The 21,221-nt window shown below is 36.2% G+C and overlaps 1 protein-coding gene across 4 annotated transcripts; it reads right to left on the bottom strand.

Moving 5' to 3' along the window:
- Positions 1-231: 231 nt before the first annotated feature.
- Positions 232-21,200, bottom strand: BROX (BRO1 domain and CAAX motif containing). 4 transcript variants are annotated; one of them, XM_061382270.1, is made up of 13 exons: positions 21,118-21,200; positions 18,582-18,698; positions 15,299-15,405; positions 14,893-14,989; positions 11,508-11,603; positions 10,441-10,513; positions 9,351-9,456; positions 8,299-8,388; positions 6,656-6,741; positions 5,836-5,917; positions 5,389-5,539; positions 3,831-3,990; positions 232-2,614 (listed from the first exon to the last, which is right to left on the bottom strand). In XM_061382270.1, the coding sequence occupies exons 2-13, from the start codon at positions 18,680-18,682 to the stop codon at positions 2,528-2,530; spliced, it is 1,236 nt and encodes a 411-aa protein (XP_061238254.1). In that variant the 5' UTR covers positions 18,683-18,698; positions 21,118-21,200; the 3' UTR covers positions 232-2,527. The 4 variants fall into 4 exon arrangements, with proteins under 4 accessions (XP_061238254.1, XP_061238255.1, XP_061238256.1 ...); XM_061382271.1 differs by lacking the exon at positions 21,118-21,200 and adding an exon at positions 20,684-20,787; XM_061382272.1 differs by lacking the exon at positions 21,118-21,200 and adding an exon at positions 20,539-20,717.
- Positions 21,201-21,221: the final 21 nt, after the last annotated feature.

The raw sequence follows: 21,221 nt of genomic DNA, 5'->3' as shown, positions 1-21,221 counted from the left end.
ACCCAGAGTTTACCCAAACTCATGTCCATTGACTCATTGATGCCATCCAGCCATCTCATCCTCTGTCGTCCCCTTCTCCTCCTGCCCCCAATCCCTCCCAGCATCAGGGTCTTTTGCAACCAAATAAATAAATAAATATTAAAAAATAAAAAGACTATATGCAGGCTGATTTGAAACCTTGCTTTGAAATGAAAAGATAAGTACCAGTAAGCCAAAGAAAAACTGAAAAGGTCAAGGAGCATTGAATATTTTAATGAATTCATGTAGCATAAAGCAACAGATACAAATGCATCTGTCATTTTAAAATATAACTGTAAAGAACTATGATTTTACATTGTATGAACCTTGTTACCAGCTTAATAAACATGAAAAACATTTATTGAAAAACAAAAAATTCCAATGAAATTGTAAGTAAAATCACTTTTATTTTCATAAATAAAAAGATAATTCAGTGTATTAACACCTTTAGCAGGATGTTAGCTGTCATTATCTGGTTTAAACTAAGTGTGCAACAGTTAACACAAATAGTTACATCTCTCTAAGACCTTCATGCAACTTCGTTACATTTGTTAACTTCCCCAAATTTCCAACACCATTTTCAAAGGACAGTATATATATATATACATATATATAAAATGGGATAGTTTAGTCAAAAAGTGTCACGTTTGCTGAGTCAACGGAATATTTACTATCTGCTTATGTTGAAGTTGCCAATTGATTAAATGTTAATACCAGTATTTACTGCATTTTACAGAAGCACTGTGCATTTATTACATGTTTTCATTTCATATATAGTAGTAGAATCCATTAAAATGTCAACGTGAAAATTTAGTAACTAGGCTAAATAAGCACTAGTTCCTAAAATAAATAGATCTTAGGCCAAGAGTAATAAGCTGGCATCAAGTACAGTTTAAAGTCTTGTCAGTAAATGGCAGAAAAGCACAGAAAATACAGTGAAATTAAAGTGTCTTTTTCTATAAACAACAAAATAAAACTAAATGTCTGCCCAGTTATTACTTCACTTATTCTGGAAACTGCAGCTTCAAATATTAAGTGTAATACAGCAAGGAGTAATCAGCATTTTCATATGTTAGAAAAACACCCTCACTGATTCTATATAGCTTTTTTCCCCAAGAATATAAACTATGATTTAAATAATCATTTATTTGAACACAATCCTGATTCAGATAGGCATAATATATTTATTCTTCCTAATGTAATGTTTATTCCTATCTCAATACTTTGTGCAGATTCTACTTGTTTCTCACAGAATTGCTGTGCAGATTCAAAGGTTTATCTATTTAAGTGCTCAGCACAGTGCCTAGCATGGAGTAAGCTCTTAACATACACTACTGTTTCTATTATTTGAACCAACCTGTCATTTATAACAGAAAAATTAGCTAACACCCTAGGAAACTCAAAGGAAGATAAATCTACAGGGGTGATTCTTGTTAAAGTATTAAATATCCACTATTTCCCAGGATTGTGTATATACTAAACTATTTCAAATATTACAAGCTGTTTTTAAGATATACCATATCTGTTGACTAAGTTTTTGCTATGGCCTTTGACCTAAAGCATTACAATTCTGATATGGGTGTTATTAGAAAACTATAGAAAAACCACTTACACTGATATCAGGTAACAAAGGCATTACTCTATCTTCTGCAACAAAGAAGTAGAGATTTACCAAGTATAATTCAGGACAACCTATCTTGTTTAGGTTTCAAGTTCCTTCTTTTCATCATGCAATATATGACTTCTACAAAAACATTTCACTGTCTTCTCACATAGAAACACTAAGAGCTGTTACAAAGTTCTGTCCCCTAAGTAAAAAAAAATCCATTACAAAAACTACTTTAAAAAATATTGTAGGTTTGTTTATTGAGGCTGAAATGAAGTGCAGGGCTACCAGCAGAGGTGTTAAGTTTTTGGATGGTCTTAATATACCTATAAACCTAATGAGTAATCCAACATGTGTAAGTGATTTGGTATGAAGATTTTTTGATCCTTAACTGAAAGTAATTTTTTTCCCCACCAGAAAAGATAACTGACACGGAATGTAACAACCCTGTGCTACCAGCTGACAAAATGGAGAGGGGAAAAAACTATCTGTTAAAAACCGATTCTTGTCATTCTTCTGGTATCAAATAAGAGGAAGGAAAATAAATTTTTCTTTGTGAAGATAGAAAAACACACCTGAAACCACATGATTCTGGCCTATAGTGTTTAACCTGAAACTGACTACTACCCAGATGTTCGGAGAAAAAACCCAATCCCCAAATATGCCCTTTAGAGGTGCAATAAAAATTGTCCACAAGTTGTCCTGATTCAAAAGGAGTTTGGAAACAAAGCAGAAAACATCTCTACTGTGTTAGAAATCAAGAATAAACTGAAGGAAGATTCCCTCTGAATGTACTAAATTAATCTATAGGCTTTAGAGAAATCATTGCAAGATACATGAAGTTCCATGGTTTATCCTATCTACTGGTAGACAAATTCAAAGTGCACACTGGATCAATGTATTTTAGGAGATGTAGCACCCAGTGTCCTTTTGAGGTTTGATATCTGGTTCTTTCACAGGTTTCACCACTTCTTCTGGTTTGGGTTTAGCCTAGAAGAAAGAAAAATACAGTTGTAAGTACATAAACTAAGATCTGGAAAACAAAACACTAGGTCTATTCTATTTCACACAATATAAAGGGGATATATTAAAATGTATTACTGAGACCACCAAAGCTGTGGCAGAAGCTACATACCAACCAATTCAACTAAAGACAAAATAGGAAAGCAACATTTTCACTGAAGATGAAAACCTCGATAGGTAGGCAAAAATCAAGCTAATGGTATTCTTAGTCTTCCTGAGGAGGGGGAAATTGAGTGATCAATCTATAAATGTGGAACCCTTAAGTTCAAAGATTACTTGTGACATTAACAGGCTACCTCTTAGGACTATTTTAAAAGGCTGAACAGGATGCAAAAATTGCTATTTTTAGGAATAATGGTTTTAGTATGGGTAGAAAATTATATATAAAAAACAAAACCAGGAACTTCCCTGGTGCTTCAGTGGTTAAGAATCTGCATTCCAACGCAGGGGGACATAGGTTCAATTCCTGGTCAAGGAACTGAGATTCCACAGGCCTCAGGGCAACTAAGCCCACAGGCTGCAACCACTGGCCCTGTGTCCCACAACCAGAGAAGCCTGTGGACCCCAACAAAGACCCAGTGCAGTCAAACACAGTAATACAATTTTTAAAAAATTAAAAAAAAAATTTCAAGGAAGGGGCTATGTCTGTAAAGTAATTCCTATCCCTTTTCTTCACAGACCTCTTGTCTTTTGGTAGCCAAACCTCAAAATTTCCACTTAATCTACCATTTTATTTAGCACACTAAGATATACTTAAGATATAAATGAATAAAAGAAATCTTATTTTGCCCCTGGATGATCTCACAGAATGTTGAAATTAGGTCAAATCTTCAAATAGCATGCGCTATGCTAAATCAAAACCACACTGCGATAGCACGATGAACACTGGATGAGGCATCCTTTTAACACCTGTCTTCCCACACTCCTAAGAGAGGCTCTGACCAACTGTAAAATGGCGAGGTAATGTGTTGAAAACATATCAGTCAACTATGTAAGAAATCAGAAGGCAACTGAGGCCTAGAGGTTTATCTGTGAGAGAGTTCTACAATAGATTTTACACAAAGCGCTGTGATTAGCTAACGTAACATTTAGACAAACCTATCTATTTAGAGAACAACATCAGACTGTGAAGTCTGAATTCTCTTAAAATGCTGTGAATGAACGGAAACAATCCATCTCTTACACTGTCATCCTTGGGTCTTTTGGTGAGATCAAAAGCAGCCAATGTTTCTGGTGTCCAGTGCGCACTTGGAGGAGGAAATTCGAAAGGTACAGGTTCTACGAGACCATAATTTGCTTTGAGTTCCAGTTGTGGGGCTTCTGTTGGAACTTTTTGAAAGTAACTGCAAAAAAAATATAAATAGCAATTCATTCATTCATTTTTTAACTATTTGAGTGTCTACCTGTGTCCAAGAGCCTATGCAAGAAAATTACAATTTAACATAGATTAACATAGAAAATAATTTCTTGTCTCACACAGCTTACAGATGAGTAGGTGACAAAGTCAAGAAACCCTGTCATCTACAGAGCAATGTAACTGAAGCTATGAGGGATGTAGAGCGCTGTGAAAACACAAAAGAGGGGGGTCTTTTTTTGGGGGGTCAGGGATGCCTTCTGGGGTGATGAAAAGTTAAACTGGGCATGTTCAAAGAAGTGAAAGAGCACAGCATGACCAGAACTAGAATATAAACGGGAAGAATGCAAGAGACAAAAGCAGGGACAAAATTAATTCTACCAGCTTACACAGGTGCTCATCTACAGCTTGAACAGCACTGATTTAATAATGGAAAACTGCTTGACAGAACTAGACAGGACTGATAGAAAACTGATTTCCCTTCTTTATACATGACCAAAACTAGAAGGAGATGAATATGTCAACAGAAGATATGTATTATATGTGCGTAACAGATGGAGAAGGGATGGCAGAGAAACAAAGGTAAGAGAAAGTTAGGACAGAAGAAGTGGGCTGAAGTTAATAATTCATGTGTGTTTTACAATCTGCTTTTACGGGTCATTATCAGAAGTAGAATAAAGTTAGGTCCAACATAAGTGAATCCTATCAACAATTTAAATGGAAAATTAATGCTCAACTTAAATGCAACTTGATATGAAACATATAGGAATAGAGGTAACAAACTGTGCTATTATTAAAACAATATTACTATTTAAACATTATAAATATAGTTGTCCCTTGGTATCTTTGGTGGATTGGTTCCAGGATCCTCATCACTGAAATCCACAGATGCTCAGGTTCCTTATATGCAATGAAGTAGTATTTGCATCTCTAACCTAGAGATGATTTGAAGTTTACAGGAGGATGTGTAGGTTATATGCAAATACGGCTGCTGCTGCTAAGTCACTTCAGTCTTGTCTGACTCTGTGCGACCCCACAGATGGCAGCCCACAACGTAAAGTGAAAGTCAGTCATGTCCGACTCTTTGCGACCCCATGGACTATATGGAATTCTCTAGGCCAGAATACTGGAGTGGGTACCCTTTCTTTTCTCCAGGGGATCTTCCCAACCCAGGGATCGAACTCAGGTAAATACTATGTAAATAGTGACTGGCCTGCAGCAAATTGCAGTTTTGCTTTTGAGGACTCTCTAGAATTGTTTTCCCCTGAATATTTCCTATCAGTGGTTGGTGGACTCACAGATGTGAAACCCATAGACTACAGAGGGCTGACTATATACACTATACCATTATCAATATTACTAAAATCATATATTGAGTTGTACTCACATAAATCCATTTTCTCGCTGACATTTTTCTAGAGTGTTCTTCACAAGATTTCCAAGTTTCCTAAAGAACAAGTGTCCCGAAGGTTTGACTGTTGGTCCAGGTCCTTTGGTTTCTCCATATTCTTTGCATAATGCTTCTGCCTTTGCATAAACTGAATGTGAAAGGATATAAAGTTATTTGCTTATAATCAATTATTGTTTATACTAAAAACGCTATTCATCAGAGATGCTCTTTACCTAGTATAAGAGTAATACCAACAATAATGTTAAGCGGTAGGTAGGTATGTTCTAGAAGTTTGAGGTTTTTGAAGCACTTCTTTCTTCAATACTTCTCTTAATCTCATTCCCTTTCATGATCTCAGCCAAAATCTCTTTTAACTGCCTATTCCTCTTTCTGATAAAACATTAGTTTTTAAAAGGGGAGTTAATATTCTGGTGGGATACTTACATTTTTCTGCTTCTTGGAGTGATCTGATTGCTTCACCACATTTATCACTAGCCAACAAAGTCTGACCATGATAACAATAAGCCTGATTAAAAAAAACACACACACACATATTTTTATTCATTCTCTTCTCAAAAGATGCTTTCCACTGTCACTGTTTTCTATATGCGTCAGATAAAGAAATGCTTTTGTGCATTGTTGGAAGAATCAATGCAATCCCTTACACTTCTTTCCTTGAATAAGCTAACCCCCATCTCTGTTGGTATAAAAAAACAAACAAACAGAGCTAATGCAGAGGGTAGAGGGAAGGAGGACTTTGAGATTAAGGACTAACCAGGTTTTAAGAAAAAGTTGCCAGCCTAGAGTAGGCTATTTACTCTTCAAATATCTACATCAAATCTGGGATTGCACAGGGTGTTACACAGTGTGTCTAAAAGCAGATTATAAGCTATAAGAAATTTTATTAATAATTCTTCACCAACCCAGGTTGATATACTGCATGGTTAAGTCTTAAGATTAGAATTAGTAAATATCTTTCCCAATGAACAGGACAAAATTATAGAGAATTCTTATGAAGTTTGCAGAAGGTTGCAGCTTAAGTGGGTTTGAATCAAATAGCAATTCCATTGCTATAACCCAGCTCTACATCATCTCCTTCCACCCACTTTACTCCACAATGGCTGCACTGACTATCAGGGAACATTTACTGAGAGCTGTCCATTATTTGTAAAATGCTAACGAAGAGCCTGGAGAAATGACAGAATTGGCACTCAAGGGGCTGAAGAGACAGTAACTCACATTGTTTTGGGTGAAAAATACTTACATAAGCTGTGTAGAAACACATTTTCAAGTGAAGATATTTTCTCCATTTAGCAGAGTATGCAGGCTCCAAACTGGATAAAGCATGATCTAAAGTTACATTTTAAAAAGCAAAATATAATTTCACCCTGATTCACTAGAAGACTTTTAGTTCATGTGTTCAGATGCTAAAAGCAGAATGCCATTCACACCTAAAACTCAAGCATTTACATTTTAAAAACTTTATTTACAGTGATTCATTTTCCCATAACTATATTTTAACTACACAATAAGACAGGTTAAATACCAGGGCACCTCTTTGATTTGATGATTCATGTAATTTAAGTTGGAGATAATGATAAAATAGAAATGACTGAGAACTTCGAGAGAAATACAAATACTCTTAGAGTATCTCTTTTAAATATTTTATGTAAATAACAATGCAAAGAGTACTCTAGACATCCAAGTCAGAAACAAGGATACTCTCCTAACCCTTATTCACCACCCCACTGCTGCATCTTGTATAAAATACGCATGATCATATCTCCTTCCCAACACCTCTCAAATCTATTTCTTCCTCTCCATGGCCTACTTTGCTGTCTTTGTCAAGCTTTCATTATTTCTTCCATAGTACTTAGGAAGAAGTGATTACGGTCAGCCTTACTACTACTTCACTAGCAGGCCCATTTTTCAGCTTGCAATAATACGGCTCTTAAATTCAAACCCAATCAAATCACTTCTACTTCTTTTAAGGAGTTTATCAGTTTTATCTTTTAAGGAGTCCCAAACAGCTACTGAACAAAGGCCAAACTTCTTACATAGGCTTACGAATCAATTTGTAATCTCACACATGCATACTTTCTTACCCTTTGCTCCTACCACTCATTCTGTTTCAGCTAAGAGCATCTGTCTAAAGGTTCCAGAATGCACTAAGTTCTTTCTTATCTCTGTATGTACTACAGAATTTTCTACTCTTTCCATAAGCTAAAGCATCCAAGCAAACCTAGAATTTCTATTTCTATTTCAAAATGAGACTAAACCACCAACTTCCTTTAGAAAGCTTTCTCTAGCATACCCAGATCCTTTAGGTTTTTATTTCACCCCTGTGACAACACCTTTTTCATGTTATAATAATGTGGTTACATGTTTTTCTTCTTCCCTAGGCTGCGAATCGGTACACTCAGCAACTAAAAGGGTAACCATCCCATAAACAGAAACATATGCATGTTTCCTAAATAAGTGACTGAAAAGAAAACCAGATTGAGGAGAAGACCTGAGCACTAGTCCCAGCCTCACACCTGCAAGCTGTTAAATTACAAATTAGTTATGCTAATTCTCTGGATTTCAGTTTCTTACCTAAATAAGGACAGTAATATAAAGTTGTTATAAAGATCAAAAACACTTCAAAAGAAAAACAATAGTTTAACTATTAGACATAACTGGTTAAAAAGGACAGCACTGTCCTTTTCACTAGAAATTATGGAGCCTATCAACTGTGAACATTTGTAATTCTTTTCTTTTAAATAAGGGTAATAAAATAATGTAGATATTATTCCAGCTTTGCAAATGATGAAACAATCTGAAAATCCTTTGGTTTTGCTTGTTGCCTACTAAGCCAACAGCTTACTGTGAAAACCTAAAGACTAAAAAACAGAACTGTAAACTTACCAGCTTTCTGATAGAAATTGGCTGTTTCATATGCCAGAGCAGCAATTAGTCCAGGAGCATGTTTCAGCTCAATTGCTCGAGCAATTGTTACTATAACAAAAATACAATGAAGTGTATTATATGATTAAGTTCCCTTGCATTCACTTTAAGTTCAATTATAAAAGGAAAAGATAGTCTCCCATCTATCGGGATTTTAATCCACTGAAGTTTTTTGTTAAAAGTTTTAACATGAAAAGTAAGCTGCAGAAAATACAAATGTAAACAAACCAAACACTGAGTTTGTTGGTGCTGGTATCATTTCCTTACATAATCACTGCTGCTGCTAAGTCGCTTCAGTTGTGTCTGACTCTGTGCGACCCCACGGACGGCAACCCACCAGGCTCCCCCGTCCCTGGGATTCTCCAGGCAACAACACTGGAGTGAGTTGCCATTTCCTTCTCCAATGCATGAAAGTGAAAAGTGAAAGTGAAGTTGCTCAGTCGTGTCCGCCTCTTAGTGACCCCATGGACTGCAGCCTACCAGGCTCCTCTGTCCATGGGATTTTCCAGGCAAGAGTACTGGAGTGGGGTGCCACTGCCTTCTCTGACATAATCACTAGCTACTTACTATTCACAGAAAACCACTACTACAAAATTGCATGATGTAAGAGAAAACAAATACTTTCAGGGCACTACAGTTTGAAATAAAGAACAACAAAAGCCTATGAAGTCTCATTATTTTCATATAACTCTTTATTTCCTGCCATTCAAAAGTGAAGATTTCAAGGTAAGCCAAACAGTGGAAGAGAAAAAAAAGTTGGTGAGGCAAAGATGAGTTACAGACTTAATTTTATGCTACCAGAAATGCATGAAATCAGAATCCTCTTAAGAGTCATTAAACTGTAAGTCCTTTCCTGCTAACGAAAAATGGAGGCAAATGCTAAAAGTCATTCCTCACTATAAATTTCCCAAATTCTGAAACTTAATTCCAGCTAACTGATTTTTAAAAAAGAAGAGTGAAATGCTAATTCTTCAACAACAACAACAACAACAACCTTACAATATTTAGGATACCTTCTTGAGCTTCAGCCTGACACTGGATGATGTAAGCTTCTACGAGTCGTGCCTCTAAATCCCGCCCCTTTTCTGCAGGTGTAATGAGCTTTGGGATATGACTTTCCTGAGAGAGAAAAAAAAAACAAAAATCAACAAAGAAGCCAAATTTTAACTCAGTTGTTAGAGATAAAGAAAATGGAAGTTATGAGACACCTGATTTGGGGATTTATCAGAAATTTAGGATACAAATAAAAATTGTGTATGAAGGAGCAATATGAAGCTTACAGAGAATAAAAGTTGCTGTACACTAAATCTTTTAAAGTTTTTTAATAAACTTTTGTCAAGATAAGAAACTCAAGAGCAAAATCTGGGTCAGGATACATTGCTTAGATATGCAAGTCATATTCTCAATTTAGAAAATGTTTCACTGACATGGTAACCTAGTTCCCTTTTGCATGAGAGCCAGAACTGTTCATTCACATTACTACTAGGAGATACAAAGAAGCTCAATTCTGTAGCAGACTCAGGATCACAGCTCTTTCCATCACCATAAAACTATCTCCTCATGAGAAAGTGCAACACTGGCTTCCAGGAGGCTTCAGTAAATATTGGTTTAATTAGAATGAAGTGGGGGTAATTCTGGTTGGAAAACATTTTAGTCTTTTCCCTTATTCCCATCACATCTCCAGGAAATTAAATATAATTAGTGTGTACTGACTGACCTGCTAGCATTTTCACTCTAATACAGAGAATATACTCAGAAAATTCCATTTTGCAGAATCATGAATACTCCTGCTAAGTGTGCAGACAGCAAGGAGAAATGCTGAGAACTATCAGATTTTGTGTTTTGCTTTCTCCTATCTTTTCAGAAGAGACAGAAAAACAAGCAGTGAAGTACCACCTGCATCATCTAATTATAAAAGTCATGGATGATTCTCTGAAGTGGAGACGATATTCTGTTAATTGGCTGCACTCATCAACAAGGTACTTAATATAAGGAAAACAGAACACACACTAGTTCTTTTTACATGATTAAATAATTCCTTCACCCCAAGAAGGCAATAAAAATTATTTCAACAATTTAAGTATTAACATATTCTATTATTACCTTTAAATGTTTAAAAATCCCAGCTGCAATTTTTAAGCTTCGATGGACTTCTTTTGCTTCATCCTCTGTTATGCTGAAGGAGAGAGAGAGGTGACGTTAGCTACAGGATGAATCCTGCTTCTGGTATTAAAACCAACAACTAATATATTCTCATAAAACTGCAAAAGTCAATCATTTGTGTTTTTCACTATGTTTTCTTCCTTGTAAAAAATTTGACTTAACACTTAGAAAACTAACAAATGCACATGAAAAAAATCCAAAAAGAAGAGATGACAAATGAAAAAGAGCTCCTGTCCAGGGGTCTGGACAAAGGCTTCTTGCTTTTCCTTCCAGATACTTTTCATACATAAACAAGCATAAATCAATATACATGTAAAGCATGCACATACTTGAAAAACACACACATACACAGTATTCACTCTACTCTTGTTTTAATCACCTAAATTACTTCAGACACTATTTCACATCAGCACATACATTCAACCCCATTTTTAAATGGCTGCGGATTATTATTCCCACGTTCAGCTGTACCACAGTTGGTAGTTGCCAGCTTCCTATTGCTGACATTCACCTGTACTATTGTAAAAACTCTATCTCATTTTATTTCACAGTCCCTTAATCCTTCAAAACATCTTTCACATACTTATAAGCCTTTGTCTTTTTTGGTGAATTGCCTGTTTATGTCCTTTGCTTATTTTCAATTGATTTGTTGGTCTTTTCCCTGTTGATCTGTAACAGCACAGATTATAAAAACAATTTGTCAGATGCACTACAATTTCTTAGGCCCAATCTGTCATTTGTTTTTAAACTTTGTTTATGGTACTTTTATGCAGTCAAATAGTCAACATTTTCTTTTCATAGTTTGAGGTTTTAGTTAGAAAGACCATCCCCATGACAAGATTATTAAAACTCTTTTTGCTTTTAACAGCGGGCTCTGTGATTCTGGTACTTAAAAATACCAACATTATGAGGCAACCTTACATTTATCAGAAGTGGTACTTTAATCAGTAGGCCTGAAATATTTGAAAAATAGTACATATGCATATAACCCTCTCCTTTTAACTTACTTTTCTTTTCCAGCCAGTCTTGAAGCATATTTGGTATACCATAAAGCAACATTAAATCCCATGGAAATTAATTCAAAAACAGCATCCTGCTGGGCACTAGAATTATAAACATGATCATTAAGTACTATCCATGATTGAGACATCTCTATATGAATCCTGCAATAAATCTTACCCAAAATTATAGAGCTAAATACCCACTGAAAAAATGAAGAGAGTCCTTGTATTTAATATCGGTGGGGAGATAAAACACAAGCGCACATATAATTAGCAACAAATGACTATGGGGGTGGTGGTGAGAGAGAAGCTCAAGAGGGAAGAGGTATATGTGTATTTATGGGGGATTCACAGTGTTGTACAGCAGAAAGCAAGACAACACTGTAAAGCAATTATCCTCTATTAAAAATAAAAATTCAAGAAATGACTAAACATGAAGGTCCAGTATGTACTCCGTAACAGTAAACATGAGAACAATAGTTCCCAAAGGTTACTGTATACTGAATAGCTTTAAAAACACAGATTTCTGGAACTTATCTCACAAAAAAAGTCTACAAGTGTGCAGACTCTGCCATTTTTAACAAGTATCCTGTTGCTTCTGGAGCAACTACCATATTTTAAGAAAACAGATTTCAGAGGAAAGATCATAGGCTAGAATGACTGAAGACTTACTGGTATAAACAGAATCTGAACTGTGCCTTGAAAGATGGCTAGAAGGGAAGCAGAAAGACATTCCAGATGAAGGAATGACACTGTTATAGCACAAGAAAGGATAAAGATTTTTCTGATGGCAGTGACCTAACTAGCTTGATTGAAGTTGCCAATTTATAAAGAGAAGTCGAGGAACAAGAGAACGAAAAGCCAAGATGTGAACCTGCAGAAGATTCTGAATGCTAAGTCAATCAGTGTATTATTAAAAAAAAAAAAGGTCTTAAAGATAAGTATTTTTTACATCTTGTTTCCTTCAGATTCTATCACTAAATACAACAGAAAGATGGTAAAAAGCTTATGAAACAAAAAAGATAATATTTTTATTCACTATTGTTAAGATCCTGAAAATTCTTCATGTATTACTGCATTGGTCTCAAATGATTAAGTAAAAAACCAGAATACCCTTATATAACCAGAAGTAATACCCTTATATACACACATAATACTAAAGACACAGAAAAATTATCCAAAGGGAAGAAACTAGAATTGTGACTCTGCTTTGCATGTTTTATTTAATTGTTGTCTCCATCTTAAAATGAACAGAGACATGGAAACTTTTTAGATTAAAAAAAAAAGATTCATTACAAAACATATAATTCAAAAATGACTTAAAAGTGATCCTGTTTAATATAACATCAAAATATGACAGTTATGAACAAACTCCTTAAAATAGTTTCTCATGCCAAAACAAATTTAATGCATAGTTTAAGAGCTTATATTTTTCAGCACTGAGAGCTTTCCAATGAATTATGTCTTATAACCACATCTAGTAATTCCAGCAATGGTGACCTAGGAGGCATACCAAATGTATAACTTTACCTTTAGTAATAGGATAGTTTTGTTAATTTATATAAAAGCCTCATGAAGAGCTCTCTCTTGCCCACCCCTTCTTTCAATCTGCCTTGCTCCCGAACACTCTATCTCTACTGTACCACATCTAGGTAGTAGTTAAGAGTATGTATACTTGATAAAGATATTTTTCAGAACAGATACACTCACAGCACACTTTCCATTAAATAAGCAGCAATCAAGGATAAAATAACTTAAAAATCTCAGATGTAATGAATAGTCAACATTATAACTTAAGACCTTTATCATATAATTAATTCCTCACTGTCTCATAAAACTATGCTGAGAAATGTTGTTAAAAAAATGGGAACACTTTAGAATCTGCCAAAGTTTTGTAATTGAATGATAGAGCTTTGATTCTTTTAAAGAAAAAAGTTTTTAAGATAAATATTCCTTCAAGTGTAGATGAAGTACAAAGGAGTACATAAAGAAAATAGAAAATGAGAACTTACTCAGAAAACCTTGGTATCCCAGAATATTAAAATTTGGAAGGGATTCACGGTCCCTAACTTCCTACCCAGTTTATGAATTCCACATACAATATTCCAAAGGAACAAAGGAAACTAACATTTACTGAATGTCTATTCAATGTCTGACATTACATTAGTCCCTTAACGTAAGATTTCCTGTTTTGCTGCTCACAGAAGCCCTATACCTGTAACCCCAACATATAGCTGAGGAAGCAAATATTCACATAACAGAAGCTCTGAGGTTGCATCTCCATGTGTATGAATCCAAATTCCACACTCCTTCCACTGTAATGCCTGCCCTGGCTGTTCAGCAATCCCAATTTTCTTCCTTTCTGATTTTATAAAGGTAACTCTAAAGCAAATTGAGACACAGATATATGACCATTTAAAGAACCCAACGGTGAGTTTGGGGAAAGAATGGGTACATGTATACGTATGGCTGAGTCCCTTCGCTGTTCACCTGAAACTATCACAACATTGTTAATGGCTAATTCCCCAATACAAAAAAAAAATTTTGGGGGAAAAAAACCCAGAACCCAATGGTGTTTTTTTTTAAAAAGGCAGTTAAAAATTCAGCACGATTATAATCAGCTTCCTATTACAATCTAACTAGTCTCAGGTGACTGATAAAGTTTTGAGCGGAAGTTTTTAAAAAGAGCAGAAACACTGAAATTACAGAAAAATAAACACAGTACTGTGAGTCAAAAAAGCATGGAGCTGGGGTGGAACGAGGGAGAAAGAAAAAAGAAGAGTGACCGAAGACTTCTGAACTCTCCATCAGAAAAGAAAAGGAATGGAGAAACCAAAACTCAGCTCTGCTTGAATGGAGGCAAAGGCCAATTTTGGGAATTCGGATTTCAAATTCTCAAACCATTCTTTGTGTATTATTAAAAGTCAAGGTTGTTAAAATGGATAACCAACAAAGACCTACTATACAGCACGTGGAACTCTGGAGAGGGGGTTTGGGGGAGAACGGATACATGTGTGTATATGGCCGATCACTCTGCTGTTCACCTGCAACCATCACTACCATGGTTACTACTGTTAACACTGTTAATCGGCTATGCCCCAATACAAAATATTTTTGGTGTTAAAAAAAAAAAAAAGCAAGGCTTCTCAATTCTAGTTAACATTTAACACTGATTATCTCAAAAACAGATGTGGTCCAGGACAAACAAATTTTGCTTTTACTTAATAGACTGTATTAGAAGTTTACGTCAACATTTTTTCATTAATTTCCCGAGAAAGGAAAATGCTGACCAGATTTGTATTTTGTTTCTTTAATACCGAAGCTATGAGTTAAACCACTATCTAAATAGTTACAAAAATGGTTTCAACTTAGTACCCTTGGTGCTGCTCACCTTGGAACCTGTCCCTGTAATGTATCAGTCCACTTGAAATTTTGAATGTATCGTAACTTGCTTTCTTGGGTAGATTCATCCAATGAATTAATGAAACCTATAAAAAGGAAGACAACATTTTAAATTTTACAAGAAATACCGAGTGTTCTCTTTAGAACATTATTCAGATGACTTTTTCAGGTACCTGAATGAAACCTCCAACCGCACTCCCCTTCTCCTAAGGGAACATAATATGAAATATACACACATTTAATTTTCAAAATGTTATAAAGACCACGTACCACCTTTACATTTTCACATTTCTGAAACTCAAGCATACCAAAGGATATAGCCTAGAAGACTACTTAAATTTGGATTTCTCCATAGCTGAGTTTTTAAAAACTTTAGTTCATTTGAATAAACTAACCTTGTAAAAGTGAAAAATACGAATCTGCTGCATTTTTCATCATTTCTGGATTACAGCTCAAATCAGTGAACAATTCAAGCAGTCGTGCTCTAGATGATCTCAGGTCACTTATATGAGACAGAAACAGATAATAAAGTAAGCTATATTACAATGCATCTATGTAAATATGGCTAAAAAGTTTCAATTGTAAAAGCTTAAACCCAGGTACACAACCCTCTTCTAAGACCTTTCTAAGTACATAGGAATGAATTTAATTAGGACTAATAATGGAGATAAGTGAAATTTCTAGTAATGATTGTTTTAGAAATTATACTAAAATAAGCTCAGTCCAATTAAAGGGGTAAATCATGAAAATGCACACCAAGTTTTAATTTAAAATAATCAAACTAACACAAGCATTTAAGATGGGAGGAAGGAATTAAGAGTACATTAATCTGACCAGTTCACAATAAAAGTTTTTTGAAAAATTAAAATTTAACTTTTGTGTATAACTTTAATATCCTCTTAAAATTTCTAAGTTTGACATTATGTCAAAATATATTTAAGTTCAAAACCATATTTTAAAATTGCACTCTATAATACAACACATATAAATATGCAAAAAAAATGAGGCCACTAGTTATTTTAAAAATGCTCCCTCATCTCCTGGCTCCTTTGATTCTCTGCAGCAATAAATGTGGCAGACACTTATTGTCTCTTTCCAAAATTCTTTTCTCCCTTGATTCCAATAACACTAAAATTTCCAAATTCTTCTCTTATCTCTACAAGTTACTCCTCTATTTTCTTCCATGTCCCCTTTGTATTCCCACCTCCAACAATGTTCAGTCTTTGGCTCCCTGCTCTTCATTCTTCTGAGGTCTCATCTACGAGGACGACTTTACATCTAATCCTAGATCTACACCTGTTTCACTTCTCTATCTAATTTCAGAAGGCAACTTGCTTAGTGAGGGATCCAGAAATCATATTACATAGAGAAGGACTGAAAACAATTGTGTGTGGATAACTAAAGAAAGACTAAACTGTAAGCAGCAAGAGGAGGGACTGTATATCCAGAACTTAGTAAGTGCCTGGGATAAAGCACATACTCAAAATTCTTTGTTGAGTGAAATAATACTAACATTTCAAATACTTTTAAGATTCAGAAGAACTATAACATAGCAGTAATATTTAGAAGAGAGCACAAACTTAATCCTATATGGTCCAGATGGAGTGTTTATGCATTGGTACTAACTCTTAGGAGGCTGATTCAAGAAAGTATATACCAATAACTATATGCAGCTGACCAAAAATGGGATGGGCTACCTTATGAATCTGACACTCCCTCCAAAGGCTTGGAGGGAGTCATTCTGGACTATGAAAACAATTTGAATCCTTAAGGCCTATTCTAAGGCTCAAATACTTTGCCAGCTATTTCCAAGTAGGCATTCAGTCATTACCTGAAAACCAACTTGCGTAAAGTTAAATTCATCTTAAAATGACAGAATTTGAGACAAGTGTACCTTAGAAGTATCTAATTTAGGTTATTAACTTTATAGATGAGTAATTAGACCCAAAGGAGTTAAGAGACCTGCCCAATGCCACAGATGAAACAGTTAAGCTGGGACCAATGTCTAGCAGTCCATATAGACAAAGCTATGGTTTTTTCAGTAGTCACGTACGGATATGAGAGTTGGACCATAAAGGAGGCTGAGAACCAAAGAACTGATGCTTTTGCGCTGTGGTGCTGGAGGAGACTTGTGAGAGTCCCTTGAGCTCAAGGAGATCAAACCAGTTAATCCTAAAGGAAATCAACCCTGAATATTCATTGGAAGGACTGATGCTGAAGCTGAAGCTCTAACATTTGGGCCACCTGATGGGAAGAGCTGACTCACTGGAAAAGACCTTGATGCTGGGAAAGATTGAGGGCAAAAGGAGAAGAGGGCAGTAGAGGATGAGATGGTTAGATAGCATTACCGACTCAATGGACATGAATCTGAGCAAACTCTACGAGATAGTGGAGGACAAAGGAGCCTGGCCTGCTAGAGTCCATGGGGTCACAAAGAGTAGGACACAACTTAGCAACTGAACAACAAGAGTCTAGGAATCTAAGATTAGGGGTTGGCAAACTACAACTTATAACTTGTTTTTATATGCCCCACAGCTTATTTTTGTAAAATAAAGAAGAATAATTCAATTGTGACTGTGTATAGCTCTCAAAGCCTAAAATATATACAAATGTATACAGTATTTAACCCTTTACAGAAAAAGCTTGCTAACTCCTGATCTAGATCAATACATCGGTTTTCCTACCTTCTGCTCTGATTACTTCTTTCCACCAAAAGCAGTGATTCTTTTAATTTTCCTTTAATGGTACCACCAATGTCCTGATCATCTAGGTTCTGAATCTCATAGACTGAATTCTTTTCAGCTTTTCAGAGCAAATCAGTCAATCTGGCTAGTTGACACCTCCTTCAAAACCTCTCTCATACCTATCTCTTTTGTTATCTATCTCTTATATCTCTCTGTATCTCTTGTATCTACCTCTCAGTGAAACTGCTCTATTCACACTCCCTAGAACAAAGGTTTTCCTAACAGAAATGACTTTCTCCTCTCCCTTCTTACTATCTAAGTCAGGGATCAGTAAACTCTTTCTGTAAATGGCCTGCTGATAAATACTCTAGATCTTGTGGGCCATAAAGTCTCACTTGGGAATATTCAACCTTATTGTAGAGAGGGAAGGCACCCAAAGACAATCTGTAATTGGGGGGGGGGGTGGTGGCAGCTGTGTTCTAATTAATAAAATTTTATTTATAAAAACAAGCTGTGGGCCAATCTAAAGGACACAGTCTGGCAACCCCGATCTAAGGCATACAATTCATTTAAATCCCAGTTCAAGTCCTCTCTCCTACTGAACAACATGAAGCCTATTTCAGGTCAAAGGGAAATCTCTCCCAGCTCAGAACTCAATTAATGTAGTATCTGGTCAATTAACAATATCCAAATATGACTTTGTGGAGTCTCTTGTACTGTTGTAACATACGTCTTAACTCTTTAATTGTAATTGCTTTAGCCTCTTCAGGACTCACTTACTGGTCTAAAACTTAGGACCCAGCTTAAATAATCTATGACTTAACTCTCCACATGTCATGTATAAGTTGTAGGACAGGACTTCAGGACTAAACAACAAGGAGTCTAAGGTTAGGGATGGTGTGTTACATACTTCTGCACTGTTCACGGCCCTATAAAAGGACCCTGTATCTAAGAGTGGCTCAATCAGTATTTGTAGAGACTGTCTAACACTTACCTGCAAATTTTTGAAGCAGCAGGGCCAGTGACTACACCATAGTAGTTAAAAGAGACAGGAGCTGTGGCTTTTAATGGGTTCCTATGAAACCAGTGTGTCATTTTCTCCAGATATTTCCTATTGACAAAAAAGAAATGTATAAAAACTAAAACTAAAACATTTAATAAGCAATGTAAATAGTACTAAAATATTTTTAAGTAAAAATTTTAAATTACCATAGGATATATACTTTCATATAAAAATATATAAAACAGACATATATATATAAAATACTTCACTGCCACAGTCAATCTTGTTTCAATTGTCTATAGCAGCCTATGTTTATTTAGGTAAAGCCTATTAAAAAAAAAAGTATCTGGAAATATGCTCACAGTAACTGCAATGTTAAACATGCTGGAGCAGTAATGATTAAACTTTACTGTGATAGAAATCACCCTGGGCCAAGGGGTGAGAGTTCTTGTTAAAAATGTAGGTTCTGATTCAACAATCTGTGGCAGACCTCAGAAGTTGATGCTGCTGGTTCCCAGTCTACACTTTTGAGTAGCAGAGCACTGGACTTTGGTTGGACAGCTGAAAATGTAACAGGCATAGGACCAGGAAAATGTAATTCCAAAACAAGTTCAAATGGTGACCCCTATTAAGACCGCCAACGATACTTGAAAGAAGTCTTAAATTAACTATATTTCCCATGTGATACTGCTGAGGCCAACTATTTATAGCATATGTTCTATAATAAATATACTTTTGACAGAATAGCTAACAAGAATCAATGCACGCATGTGTGTGCTCAGTTGCTCAGCTGTGTCCAACTTTGTGACCCTATGGACTGTAGCCCACCAGGCTCCTCTGTCCATGGGATTTTGCAGGCAAGAACACTGGAGTGGGGTGCCATTTCCTCTGAGAGGATCTTCTGGACCCATGGATCAAAACCACGTCTTCTGCGTCTCCTGCACTGGCAGGAGGATTCTTTACCACTGAGACACCAGGGAAGCCTAAACTAGTATACAGGATGGATAAACACCAAGATTCTATCGTATAGCACAATATCCTGTGATAAACTATAACGAAAAAGAATATGTGTGTGTATAACTGAGTCACTTTGCTGTACAGAAGAAATTAACGCAACATTGTAAATCAACTATACATCAATAAATTTAAAAAATATATCGATTCTTAAAAACCAAGACATTTAAAAAAAACTACCCAAATGAAATTCCAACTTAAAAAAAATTAAGTTTCACACCTTTCCGGTAAAAAAAAAAAAGTGTGTTCCACTTGCTTAAAAGTTTTTGTGTGAATAGTGAAGATAATACAGGAAGGCAAAGCTGAAGACTTAACTATGGCAGTTAGATTCCAGAAGTAGAAATTCGGTAAGATTTATTTGAAATTTGAATTTGAAAATTTGAAAGCATTATACAATGTTGTCCATTAACTTTTCCTATTGGGAAAAAAGCGTGGGCTGCTCAGTGTTAAAAATACCTACTTTATGCATCTCCCTTACTATATTTAGTTATTCATGTCAAAACCGCCTTTGGAGAGCACCAGATATTTAAGGAAGAGAAAGTGCATTGTGTACCCAGTGAAAAATTGAGTAAGTTCACTTACGACTCAATCCAATTAACAAGGGCTTCAAAAATATATAACCTTCTAAACATCATCCACTTAAACCTCCTTTATAACGTATGTAAACTAATACAGCATCTCTGTACATATAAACCAAGCCTCCTAGAAATTGTGGCACACAATACTGATTGTGAGTTTAAATTTTCCACAAATACTATTTTAGCTCGCCCTCCCACTTAGTGGCTGAAAATGTTTTAAGTTCCATACACTTTTACTTTAGGAACGAAGAGGGTTAAATACTCTGTCCTTTGCCCCTGGCCGATCTGTCCGGGGAGAGACTCGCACTCCGGTTTTCAAGAATTCGAAGGGTGGGGTAGAAACACGACACACCCACCTGCAGATGCAAGGAAGGGTGTCTTTAAAACCACGCAGCACAACAGTCGGATCGAGCCTGCCGCCTAAACCGGCTGCCACAAGAAAAGTCTGATTACCGACAACGGTCCCCCACTCTGGAGACCCTGGGTCCCCGAGTCACCTACCGCCACCAGAGCTCCGAAGGTCCACTTCCTGTTTACCACCCAGCCTCTTCCTCCGGTGCCCAGACCAGTTGAACGCCGTGACCTTGCGCAGGCGCATATCCTAGCGAGCCCCTCCTAAACAGACATTTTTGTGGAAAGCCGATACTATCCAACTGGGAGAGGCGGACAGAGGTGCCTAAACAACCCCCTACGTATAGCTTATGAGACACCCCGACTGCTAGTGGAGACGCGGGCAAGGGGATTCAGCGAACCTAGCTTGTTACTACCATTGATTCGTGGGGCTAACGTGGATTTTCTTTCATTTGTTTGGAGGCACTAAGAGGAAACTTTTGTAGACCACTTATCCGGGAGTCTATGGAACCGGTGTAAAAAGGCTTGACCCTATTGCTCGGCACTGTGGGGAGACGACAGGTTCAGCCTCATAACATACTTACCAGATTCCTCGGAGTCTGTACAGCAGTCCTCCTGAGGGAAGAAAGGCAATGTCCGACTCCTTAAACGAGAAAGGGAGGGAGTCGGCAAGCCGGGACTACCGAAC

This window comes from Bos javanicus, chromosome 16 (assembly GCF_032452875.1).
Source record: "Bos javanicus breed banteng chromosome 16, ARS-OSU_banteng_1.0, whole genome shotgun sequence".
Taxonomy (NCBI): domain Eukaryota; kingdom Metazoa; phylum Chordata; class Mammalia; order Artiodactyla; family Bovidae; genus Bos; species Bos javanicus.
The sequence above is the reverse complement of the archived record's forward strand: the minus strand, read 5'-3'. Positions and strand labels throughout refer to the sequence as shown.